Source organism: Solanum tuberosum, unplaced genomic scaffold (genome assembly GCF_000226075.1).
Source record: "Solanum tuberosum cultivar DM 1-3 516 R44 unplaced genomic scaffold, SolTub_3.0 scf00141, whole genome shotgun sequence".
Classification (NCBI taxonomy): domain Eukaryota; kingdom Viridiplantae; phylum Streptophyta; class Magnoliopsida; order Solanales; family Solanaceae; genus Solanum; species Solanum tuberosum.
The window spans coordinates 1,363,509-1,376,400 of record NW_006239075.1 but is presented as its reverse complement, the minus strand read 5'-3'; the positions used below and the strand labels follow the sequence as shown (position 1 = coordinate 1,376,400).

Here is a 12,892-nt window from a genome sequence, read left to right as displayed (position 1 = left end):
TTTATATATTAATAAATAATTTTTAAATTTATTTATATATATATATATATATATATATATATATATATATATATATATATATATATATATATATATATATATATATATATATATATATATATATATATATATATATATATATATATATATATATATATATATATATATATATATATATATATATATATATATATATATATATATATATATATATATATATATATATATATATATATATATATATATATATATATATATATATATATATATATATATATATATATATATATATATATATATATATATATATATATATATATATATATATATATATATATATATATATATATATATATATATATATATATATATATATATATATATATATATATATATATATATATATATATATATATATATATATATATATATATATATATATATATATATATATATATATATATATATATATATATATATATATATATATATATATATATATATATATATATATATATATATATACAAATAAATTTAAAATTTAATTATTAATATTTAAAATTAATTATTATAAAATTTTAAAAATTCATAAATTTTGAACTTTAAATCCACCTATATATACTCTACCAAAAAAGTCAAAAGTGTAATGAAAAAAAAAAGGTCGGTATAAAGAAAGAAAAATCATTTATAATCACTCACATTACAAAGTCAAGATTCTTAATTCCACTATGAGTTTCTTTTCTTTTTCTAAAAAGTTTTTTAATGAAAAATAAATAATAAATAAAACGTAAAATAGATTACGGAATCAATGACGTGTTCAGGACCCAACAAAGAGTGGTGACAGCATTTGCTTCGTCAGCTTAACTACTTCACCCTCTTACCGACACCTCACCATTCACATTAACATAAGTTGTGGCGCAATAGTAGGTTTGCTTCATCCATAGCGAGAAATTTCGAATTTAAATTTTAAATATTAAAAAAAATTATGTTGAAAGCACCAAACTAAATAGGCCTAGCACTACTTGACACAAATTTTAGTTGAAGCTCTAACACTAGCTTTGGACACCAGATAAAAACCAAAAGAAAATCACTTTTTGGGGAAAATTAACTTAAAAAACAACTCACTAAGAAAAAGTAGCCAATAAATATAATGTATATCGATTTATATTATATTTTGCTAATTTTAAAATTATTTAATTTTACCTTTTTATTGAGTATTGACTATATTAAAGTTCAATTAATCTAAAATTAAGCTATCAAAGCTGATTCTAGCAACATGGGTTATGGTACATTGGTGGTAGTGTTTTACCTTAGGTCTTGGGTTCGAGCCCTGAGTATGAAGAAAATCCTATTGGGAGCACCACCTCCGAATGGACCCTGCAGAGCGCGATTCAAATTTAATCGGAGTTCCAATGTGGGCTCCGGACATAGGATAAAAAACCAAAAAAAAAAGAAAAAAAACTGCTTCTAATATTTAACTACTGTATATATTTCAGCTCGGTATACTCTTCCGTCTTTTAGGAAACTTCCTTGAGACACGTGGGTCCACTTTGTTGTCTTCTTAAAGTAACTAGGGACAAATTTTCTTGAATTCTAACCCTTTAATCTTTTGTTTGTTCATCGGATCTAGCTTGAGAATTAACAAAACAGTTTTTTTGCTCTGCAATTGGAAATTTTTTTGGTTGTCTTGACTGGAATGAATGTTGTTCCATTTGGGTAAGTTGTGATCAAGTAGTTGAAGGGTTATTAGTTGGTAGAATTTTCATTTGGGTTAGTTGTGATCAAGCTGTTGAAAATTTGCATGTTGTATTCTTGAAAAAGATACTATTTTTACTGTGAAATTGCATTTTAGCTGATGTTAGATAGGGTGGAATTGTTAGTTTCTGCTCAAGGGTTGATTTGGTTGTAGCTGAAATTGGGAGAATTTGAGTTGTAGTTTTGGAATTTGCTTCTTTTCTTCATCTTCGTTGTTGAATGTGAGGACTGAGGAGAAAGGATGAATTTCTTGTATTGGTGATTGATTAAGGTTTTGGAGAGGTTCTTTTTGTGCATAAGAGCCTGTGTGGAGACACTCTGATTTTCTGGAGTTTGACTATCTTAGATGTAGATAAAATTTGTGTATTTTTAGCCTATACAATTGTGAAATGGGAAGTTCTGCTGAACCATCATCTTCTATAAGCTTTACTTCAACTTCCAACACGTCGAATGGGTCCATTGGCATAGGCCAAAACACATGTGCTTGTGGTGGATCTGAGACAGGGAGTAGTAATGAAATCATCAGCTTAAGTAAACTCAGTAATAATTTAGAGCAACTCTTGTTAGATTCCAGCTCTGAGTTTAGTGATGCTGAGATTGTTGTTGAGGGTGATTCACTTGGTGTTCATCGTTGTATATTAGCTGCCAGGAGTAGTTTTTTTCGGGATCTTTTTAGGAACGAAAACGGAAATTGTGGAAAGGAAGGTAAGCCAAGTTACTCTATGATTGATATATTGCCTTGTGGTAAGGTTGGATATGAGGCTTTCCGTACTTTCTTAAGCTATTTGTACTCGGGAAAATTGAAGCATTTCCCTCCAGAGGCATCAACGTGTGTCGACAGTTTATGTTCCCATGACTTTTGCAGACCAGCAATCAATTTTCATGTTGAGTTGATGTATGCCTCTTTCGTGTTTCAGGTTCCAGAGCTGGTGTCACTTTTTCTGGTAAGTAACATGCTTTCTACTGATTAATTTACATTTCAAGTGGCTTTGTAGTGTTCATTGCGATTCAAGCTAACAAGGACGAATGCAAAAGGTTATTTGTGTATCTCAATAAAAGATAATTAGATCATATTATGAAATCTCTATGTGAGTTTTTTGTTTTGAAATGATTTTTTCCTCTAAACTTTGTTATAGTGTCAAAGAAAGAAAAAATTCAATGCTAATAATCATATGAAAGTGGCATCCAGGTAGTGAATATTCTGCACTGTCATACACTGCAATACCATTGTGATGTGAACCCAAATTCATTCACTTGCTCATACCTTAGTCCCTTCTTACACCATGATATTATTTTCAGTTAATATCGGTCACTAGGAGAGAAGTAGTTCTAAGTTTGTCTTAAACAGGACCTGGTGAAGTTGACATGGAAAATCTCCTACACATCGATGGACATAACCTTTGGAAATCAATGATTTTATTCTGCAATAAATTTGATTTGTCTATGATAAAGTTTATTGATATGTTTTGAGTTTAGAATGCATATCTAATAATTTTGTTTTAGGCAGTCGGTCATCATTGTCCGTTTAAGTTTTTGAGGGTAGTGGTCTCTGCAGTAGCCTTTTTAGATCTGCCTAATGGAAATAAACACAATGAATATTGGACACGCATTACTGTGGCTGCTTCCAGTTTCATAGAAGTTGGATGTGTTTGTTTAAAATATATAGAGAATTTGTAGCAACAACCAAGAGAACATTCTACTAACACTAGCTCGTATAATTGCAGCGACGCCTTATCAGTTTTGTCGGGAAGGCTGTTCTGGAAGATGTTATCCCAATACTTGGAGTTGCTTTCCATTGCCAATTGAGCGAGCTTCTCACTCATTGTGTTGATAGAGTAGCGCGATCAGATCTTGAAAGCACATGTATTGAGAAGGAGGTTCCCTTTAAAGTTGCAGAGAGTATTAAGTTATCGCAGCTGAAATGTCAGGGTGATGAAAGTAAGGTTCTACCCGTGGATCCGTTGCATGAAAAGAGAAAAAATAGGATATACAAGGCATTGGATTCGGATGATGTTGAACTTGTCAAGCTTCTACTTAATGAGTCTGACATAAGTTTAGATGGAGCCTACGCTCTTCATTACGCTGTTGCATATTGTGACCCCAAGGTTGTTACTGAGGTTCTTGGACTGGGTGTTGCTAATGTCAACCTTCGGAATACACGTGGTTACACTGTGCTTCACATTGCTGCCATGCGTAAGGAACCCTCAATCATTGTATCACTTTTGACTAAGGGAGCTCATGCATCAGAAATTACATTGGATGGGCAGAGTGCTGTTAGCATCTGTAGGAGGCTGACTAGGCCTAAGGAGTACCATGCAAAAACAGAACAAGGCCAGGAAGCAAACAAAGATCGGGTATGTATTGATGTTTTGGAGAGAGAGATGCGTCGCAACCCAATGACCAGAGATGCATTATTTTCTTCCCCCATGTTGGCCGATGATCTGCCCATGAAACTGCTCTACCTGGAAAACAGAGGTACCTTTTATAATATGCTTGGTTTTCCTCTTTTTACCAATCAAGGCCAAAGAACCTTCTAGTCTTCCAGTTCTGGAAGCTAGGCTTCTTTGGTTGAAAGTTCATACTAAGCAAGAATCAGTGGTCCTACTGAACTTTGTTCATTTATAGTAGGTACGTAATCAAGATTTAAGCATTTCATATCATTAGACCATGATCTCAAATCTGGGAATCTCCGAAGAGAGTATCCTTTGAATTTGTAGGGCAACCTTGACTGTTAATGTTGAAAGCATGGTAAAGTGTTGGCCTATTTGCACCAGGATATGTTGTTGATTAGTAGACTCTCAGACCCGGTTAATAGACATTTATATTAGCTTTCTCTAAATTCTACGAGAGGATCTCTGTGGGGCCAAGTTTTGGTCCAGGAACTACAGTTCTATCTTTTTTTGGACAATCAGGCCGGTCACGGTACCAGTTGATGCCACACTGAGAGGATGAGGGAATTTAGGGTATACTAACTAATCCAGCTGAAAGCAAAAAAAAGAAGGATAAACTAATAACACACACACACACCTGAGTAATTTCTATTATATGATGACTTGAATGAAGCCATGATGTTATCATTTACCAGTGTTTGTTTTTGTTTATGTACGATACTATTCTGTCAAAACTTGACTTGGTTTCTTAATTCAATTCTGATGAATCTGTTGTGGTCCTCACATGAATTAAATATGCCCACTGAGCAAGTAATTTAATGATGGCTTTTGTATTACAGTGGCATTTGCACGATTATTGTTCCCTCTTGAAGCCAAACTAGCCATGGAAATTGCAACTGCTGAGACAACAGCTGAATTCGCGGATCATTTGGCATCTAAAGGTTCATCTGGAAACTTGAGGGAGGTTGATCTGAATGAGACACCCATAATGCAGAAAGAAAGACTCTCGAAGACAGGTATCCACTGATAGCCAGTCTATTGATTAAGATCATCTTACATGCACCAGATTTCCTATTTATTTCTAATATCATCATCATCTAATCAGTAGCCATTTACTTGACATGAAGAGCATCTAGACAACCCATTTTCTGCTTACTTCCTCCTTTTCTCCCAAAAGAGGAAAAGAAAGAAAAACAAAGAATGTAAATTACTTTTGGTCTATTCTGTAGCATTAACAATTGATGTTAAATCCCTGAAATATCCAGGATAATAGAATAATAAATATGTCCATGTGTGTGTAGGGTTTTTGCCAACCTCCTACATGAGTCATGACGTATGCAACTTTATGTGCAATTTTCTTTTTCATCAAATACCCTTCAGACTTGAAAGAATGATTATATATATAGCTGGTAGCATGTATATGGCATGCCTGTAAGTATGACTATATATAGTGGAAATTCAGACTATAACGACTTCTTATCCTACTTTCACGCCATATCTTCTGTCGCAAAATTGTCCATCTCTTACTGTTGGTCCTTTCCCTCCCTTGAACATTTACGGTTAAGAAGAAGCAAGAAGAGCAACACCAGGTTTGTAGTTCTCTGTATAGGTTATCACCTGTTTGGACCTCTTTATCCTCAAGTATGTTGAAGTCTGCCCCTTCCAAAAGAAGATTGGCAAACACCTAATTTGTTGTTTACAAATTGGAGTAGGAAGAAAATGAGGGGAAAGGTGCAAAATTTTCCCTTATTTTGTTTGTTTTAGGACAGAAAGTGAAGAGAAGTTTTTGTTTGGACCAACTGTTCTCTCTCTTATTCCCAAACGTTTTCTTTTCTCCTATCTTCTCTTTCCTTCCCTAGTTTCTAGACATAAAGTGAAATAGGTAGTCTTCCATAGAGAAGAATCTACAAGATAAAACAAGTTAGCAGCTCATTATTATTTTCTTTATATGGTAAACCACACCCCTAGACACTCTCTGTACAGGAGTCAATGATGGTGCTCCCGTGGTGTCTTAAACCCCCAACATCGTTGGTTAGAGGTTGAGAGTCCTATGGACTATGCTATGCCTCACTTTTCAAGTGCAGCTCACTACTTTGCTGTCTTTTATTCATGATATCATGTCTTTGTGCTTTGAGTCCCTTGGTCATTTAAGCCTGTCATATCACTGATTTTGCAACATTCCAGCTTACTACTGAATGTTGCTGGAAACATGGCATAAAACTTAGTTGAGCTTTTCCCCGTATTTACTGCTAACTGTTCCTTCAGCAGGTTTATATTTTCCTTAACATTTTCTTGTTTGCACATAGGTTCCATTATGAATCGACAAATTCAGAATTGTATTTTCAAGCTCTTCTCATTATTCTAAATTGATTCTGATTTCATGGTTGCAGTTGAGCTGGGCAAACGCTACTTTCCTCATTGCTCCCAAGTTCTGGATAAGTTTATGGAGGATGACTTACCCGACTTTATTTTCCTTGAGAAGGGCACTCCAGAGGAACAAAAGATCAAGAGGCGGCGATTTAAGGAGCTCAAAGATGATGTTCAAAGGGCATTTAACAAAGACAAGGCTGGCCTTCATTGCTCTGGCTTGTCTTCCTCATCATCTTCCACAACTTTTAAAGACGGTGCAAGTGTCAAAGCTAGGAACCTATGATAGTAACTAGGTTTTATCCTACGAATTGTTTTGAAACTCAGTTTTGTATGTAAGATAAATAGTCTTCAAAACACTTATCTTGTAAAATTTTCATTATAGTGGCTGCTCTATCTTTGACCATTTTCATAGTCCATCTTGTTAAGCTTGCTTGTTCATTGTAGAAATAAAGTTGCATAAGAACAAGCTTGCGGAAATATTAATGATGTAGAAATGATTAGCGTGTATGGAGAATTTATCGTATTTTATCACTATGTAGAGATATTTGAATCATCTCTTTGTTCGCACCAGATAAACTTTTGAGAGTAAGTCATTTCTTGTTGCAGAAGATGGCGTTTATGTTGAGCTGCAGATCATTTTGATGTAAACAAGGACTCTTTGTCTTTGAAAGAGACGACAACTTGCGTTTGTGGGGCTTATTTTTCCTTATATCTTACCACTACTCTCTTTTTCTATTCTTCTCGAACTAGAATACAAGTTCAAGTTAAATATGATCTCACAAGTTCCTCAACAGATGTTTATATATTGCAACAATTGTCTGTATTTTTTGGACAATTTGTAAAACAGAAATTATAGGTGTTTTGGAAACAATTATCAGCCCTTACCATGTGTAAAATACAATCTGTATTCTTTGAGTGATTTGAAAGTTGCCCGGGATGCTAACATTTTTGTGGATGTTTTTCAACTCTCTTCAGACATGGGAGGATAGAAGTCATGTTTTGCTCTAGAATATTTGGCACCAAATTGATGCATAGCAGTGAAATTTACCTTTCATTAAAAAGACAATAAGGAATTATTTTTATAATGGTGGTGTCTGAGCAAGTTTGTGCACAACTCGCTCAGTCCAACAGATACCTTCCACTAGTACATGTTACTAATTAGTTCTGTCCACCAAAACTTGCATATGAGAAGAAATGATCTATCATTTGGTTTACAAAATCATTCCACCAGAACAACTTGATATCAGTGTTCTCCGGAATTTCTTCCTAGAATATTAGTAAATTTAAGGATAAAGATAATTATGCTCTAAAATTGCATAGAAGGAAGTAATTTCACCAATATACTCCAACAGGTTTAGTATGAGATAGTATATAACTTCCTCATAAGTCATAAGCAAACAAGAACACATAATATGTCGAGCTGCGTCCATAAAGGAGAGGAAAAGAAAGCGCAGGCACACAAATCATGACCTGTTCAAGAAAAAGGAGTTTTGGGGCCAAAACCATAGTGTTTCATAATTACATAGCATTACATCATGAACAGTTAATTATTTCGGATCAACATTAGGGAAAAAGAAACACGTACACAAACTGAGAAAACTGATATCTAACAGGAAAATTCACCCTCCGGCAAGCTGCTTGGAGGAGACTGGCCACAGTTGAAAGGCTTCAGAAGTTTGGCATCCAGGTTCTTACGGATTGCATCTTCTGCACAACAGCAGTGGAGTCTTTTGATCATTTATACTTTAGGTGAATCAAGGTGGTTATGGACTAGGCTGCTCAACTGGCTGGGCATAAATAGACCTGTAGGGGACTGGAATGAGGAGCTTCTATGGACCAATATGTGCGCTATGTCCGAATCTGGCAAAGGAGCAATCCTGTGCAGTGTGGTTGCTATGGTTGTGGCTATCATATGGACAGAGAGGAATGGCTTGAGATTCAAAGCAGGCCACTACAACATTGATAGAGTATGCAGAGAGGTAGCTTTGCATATACACATCAAAGGCCAAGAACTGCCAAAATGGGGGACAACACTAGCTTCTATATTACCAAGCCTCCCTTAATTGGTAGCTGCTTACTATGACTTTCAATCTTGCTTGTTGTCTTTATGTAAAGACTGTAGGTTTGATTAAGCATTGTTTTCCAGGACCCCATAGCTACTACAGCCTGTTGTTGTAAGCTCGAATAGTAGAGCTGTTTTGTTTTCCTTTGAGAGCTTGGAGGTCTGTTCCTAGCTGGATTTGTAACTATCTCACTTGCTATCAACACAATTTGTTTGTTTGCCAAAACAAAAGAAGAAGATATCTAACAGGAAATGCCCCAATCCATCGTTATGAAAACCAGGGGCATACAGAGGCTGAACAGAAAATGTACTATCATAAAGAAACAAGGAAAAGTAACACTGATGATTGAAGATACACACACCAAAAAAAAGTGTACTTACTGATAGTAACAGAATAGATAGTCTTCTTTATTAGTATTCCCCTCCCCACTTGGGAAAGAGATTCTTGAGTCTTAGTAAGGATAAGAGACTTTTTTTATCTCAAAAAAAAGGATAAGAGACTTCACCAGCAAAAACAATAGAAGATTGAAAGAATCAACAAATCTCTTATACAGGTCTAAGGACTTGCTGTCTGATGGATAACAAAGGGATTGCACCCAAAATCATTACTAACAGTTTTCTTCAAGGGTGGTGGCTTGGACTTCTTCAGAACTTTGGTGTCCAAGCCAACTAGGCGGAATGTCGACTAATCCATCGGGCACCCACTACCTCCCACCAGCATTGATACCAGCCAACTCTATCCACCAAGGTTTATCAGAAGGATGGCTAGGGTGTTACGTCAGATCTATTATTTTACAAGCTTAAAGATATGTAACATACAGATTTTACCACAAGCTTCTTTATATGAAATCACTCAATCAGTACATGGTACCTTCTTGTCCTGTCAGAAAGACCCTAACAAAATATCCAGCATGAAGAGAAAGGGCTGTAATGGGAGTAGCAACTAGTTAACAGAATGAAAGCAGAAAAAAAACCCAAGCAATACCCCTTCTGACACTTCAAAATATCATTGAGTGATGAGTGTCTCCTAACAAGAGACGTATTAAAGATTAAAAAGAAATACCTAGACAAACCAACAATAAGAAAATTGGATAATCAATTAGAACTAGATAAGGGAAATATGGCAACTTTATTAATCAAGAATGATACTGAAGTCAATCAGCTGGATTGAAGTGAACTTTTTAAACTTTCCCACATTGCTGGACCTTCTGGATGTATGTCAACAAAATATTTTACAAAGCGAGCATCTGAACAAGCAAGAAGAGTGCTCACTGATAATGTTGGTTTTGCAGCACCCTTTTGCTTCAGCCATGCATACATTGAAAACCGAAGATGGACTCTGTCCACATCGTAGCAGAGGTAAGATGGAAATGATACAATCGATTCCACCGGATAACCTAAATATGTTTTCAGTAGAACAATTTTCTTCTCAAGCACATTTTTGCTCTGGTTCAGTGTCGTGGGAGCCTGTTTAATCATATTAATTACAACATTGCAGTCCAAACCAGCGTTTACTAGGCAATCAAACCTCTCTTGCAACTGGTCTCCTCGTCCGCGGAACTGCTTCAAAGCTTTTGCCATCTCATCTGAATTTTCTACATAACCTAATCTCAATAAAAAAGTAGTTTTCTGAAATAATTTTCCCGGGTCCTGGGAAGTCATTTGCTCCACGTCAAATTTTGATTTTGAAGCTAATCTGAACAAATTCAAAGGATCATCCTTTATAGTCTGACATAAACAAAACTTGTCACCCTTGAAGTCCCTCAAAAGAGTCTTTGGTCCCTTCAGAGAATGTGAACCCAGAAGTTGTATATGTGTAGATACAATATTTGCAATTATTTCGGTCTCTAATCCTATCTCCGATAAGAAGTACAATGCATGCCAAAGATTTTTAGTACACTTCAGAGATAGCATATTAGGATTTTGACAGAAAAGTAAGTATATGTCATTCATTTTAACACCCAACTTCAGTAATTGCCCAACCAATACATAAATCTGTTTCCCAGAGCCTTCAAATAAGAATGCAGGGTTCATCGTAAACAAAGTCGCCATCTTTTCATCACTATATCCTACTTCATTGAGAAAATGCAATGTGTTAAGCATTCTACCCCAATTGTAGGAGTGCCTGTTGGATAAATATCCTCCCATCCAATCATTTTCAAACCCTAAAATTTTCAGTTTTTCAAGAACCTGAATAAGTTCACTGTTCGTCTCACCAACCAAAAGAGTAGGGGAACAAGTCACCAACTTTATAACTGTTGATCTGCTCAAACCCAGTTTCTCATAAGCCCTCAATTTCATATCTAATACTCCATGGTCATATCCAAATACATCAGTCGCTTCCTTATAAATCTTCCCAATTTTAGTGCGAGGGATGCCGTAATAACAAAGAACATGATAATTATCAAACAAGACATGATCATCACTCAAAAATATCAAATCTCGTGGAAGCATAGATGTAAGCTCGGATTGCTTCAACCCCAAGCTCTCTAAAAAGGGCTCAAACTCATTAATCGGATGGTACCTGAAGTAACGGGTTAATGCCCTTGTTACATCTTGATCATTATCAACCTTGGACAACAGACTTTGAAGAAAACAAGGTGAGTTCTTGCTAATGTGCTCAGCATCTACATAATTAAAACCTCTTGTACAATGCAAGTATTCAAAGAGTACTGCTTGTCCATCAGTTCTTGCAACCCGTGATATTTTATTGACAGCAGGGGAAATGGGTGTCTGAGTTGATAATTCAGGGACTTCAATCTTAGCATTAGGTGAACTACGAAAACAACGAATATTCAATGACGAAAATTTCTGGGGACTATGAGAAGTGGAACCCTTTTCAGAAATAGGAGTACTAAACAGGTGATTGAGGTGAGATATCATTTTACAAGATACACTTTTTCGGACTTTCCGAATTACTAGCATCTCAAGTTAGCAACAAAAGATTCTGAACCAAATTCAAAATACAATATCTTCCAAGAAACTCTCAAGGGTGATTCATATTCTACACAATTACATTAGAAATATCACATTAATGAACAATTCCTCAGCAAAAGATAGTTTCTTTTTGGTGATTTTTATAACTCAACAGAGTAGAATTGAAGTAATACAGAAAACCCAGAGAGCAAATTGTGGAATTGATACCTCTGATTGTACTTTGTGCTTCTCTGTGCCTTAATCTGCAATGCTTAGATACACAGAGGATTTTAGGGTTTTAGTTTAGATTCAAAGAGGAACCTCAAAATTCTAAAACCCTAGAAGAAGGAGGAATTAACCCCAAACCTTCTGTTCCCTCTATCTTTTTTTATCTTTTTTATTGTTACACTTAGACCCATGTATTTATTACTCAGTTACAGATATCCCCTTATATTTTTAAAATTATACACTTAACTACCACAAATATTAGCTTGAACAATATTTTATTTTATAAGAGCTTTAAGTATTTAATTTGGAAATTTAAGACATATATATGTAACTTTTTTTAATATTATAAAATAGAATGATTAAAATACAAAAGATTTCATATATATATATATATATATATATATTTGGTAAATAAATAATTTTATTACCAAGTAGGAATTACAAAACAGAAAAGCAAGTTGGACATCCCCCAGACTTGCATCAAATAACTAGCTTTCAATCTTAACTATCAAGTCTTTCACTATGGTTAGCAACATCATTAATCAAACTGCCTTACACTAAACATGATATGCATTCAGGAATTGGAGCACCTGATCAAGTCTTGCCTATTTTATTCCTCGTAGATGCACCTCTTGAACAATCTTCCTCACCAACATTCCAGGAGTTCTGATTATTTGCTTGAAGATACGTTGATTCCTCTCCTGCCACGCAACATAAACACTTGCAGCCACTGCCATCCTGTACACATGTTTGTTTGCCTTTGCAGTGAGTATTTGCCCACAACACTTCCTCATCCCATCCTCGAGCCTCTCTCTGTATATTTAACCAGTGCAAAATCTTTTGCCACACCTAAGCTGTGAACATACATTGGAAGAACAAGTGATTATGGCTTTCATCATTAGTTTCGCACAACACACATTGCAGCTTTTCTACGCACCCCCATGCAGTCAGTCTATCTCTTGTGAGTAGCCTTTTTTGTAGTGCTAAGTACAGTATAAAATTCCACTTTGGGCATGCGACATTATTGCAGATTAGTCTTCTCCATTCAACCTTCTGATACTCTCTCCCCTCAGAGCTTTGTACAATTTTTTGATAGAGAACCTGTCCATCTTCTTGATATACATCTCATTCCATTCAATAATTTCAAGTTCTTGATGCATTTGTAATATTT

General features: G+C 35.1%; 2 protein-coding genes across 2 annotated transcripts; one reads left to right on the top strand and one right to left on the bottom strand.

Moving 5' to 3' along the window:
* The first annotated feature begins 1,519 nt into the window (after window positions 1-1,519).
* LOC102590218 (regulatory protein NPR3) lies at window positions 1,520-7,068 on the top strand. Its single transcript, XM_006353007.2, has 4 exons — window positions 1,520-2,699; window positions 3,480-4,230; window positions 4,985-5,161; window positions 6,536-7,068. Exons 1-4 carry the CDS (start codon window positions 2,145-2,147, stop codon window positions 6,796-6,798), a joined length of 1,746 nt encoding a protein of 581 aa, XP_006353069.1. The 5' UTR covers window positions 1,520-2,144; the 3' UTR covers window positions 6,799-7,068.
* A 920-nt stretch (window positions 7,069-7,988) lies between these two features.
* On the bottom strand, window positions 7,989-11,847 carry LOC102589903 (uncharacterized). Its single transcript, XM_006353006.2, has one exon. It carries the CDS (start codon window positions 11,500-11,502, stop codon window positions 9,736-9,738), a length of 1,767 nt encoding a protein of 588 aa, XP_006353068.1. The 5' UTR covers window positions 11,503-11,847; the 3' UTR covers window positions 7,989-9,735.
* Between the last annotated feature and the right edge of the window lie 1,045 nt (window positions 11,848-12,892).

What these genes read in the sequence shown, in the direction of transcription:
- LOC102590218 (XM_006353007.2), top strand. Translation starts at nt 2,145, where the DNA reads ATGGGAAGTTCTGCTGAACCATCATCTTCTATAAGCTTTACTTCAACT. An exon ending in AGCTGGTGTCACTTTTTCTG is followed by an intron (nt 2,700 to 3,479) that starts GTAAGTAACATG and finishes GTATAATTGCAG; the next exon opens with CGACGCCTTATCAGTTTTGT. An exon ending in GCTCTACCTGGAAAACAGAG is followed by an intron (nt 4,231 to 4,984) that starts GTACCTTTTATA and finishes TTTGTATTACAG; the next exon opens with TGGCATTTGCACGATTATTG.
- LOC102589903 (XM_006353006.2), bottom strand. Translation starts at nt 11,502, where the DNA reads ATGCTAGTAATTCGGAAAGTCCGAAAAAGTGTATCTTGTAAAATGATA.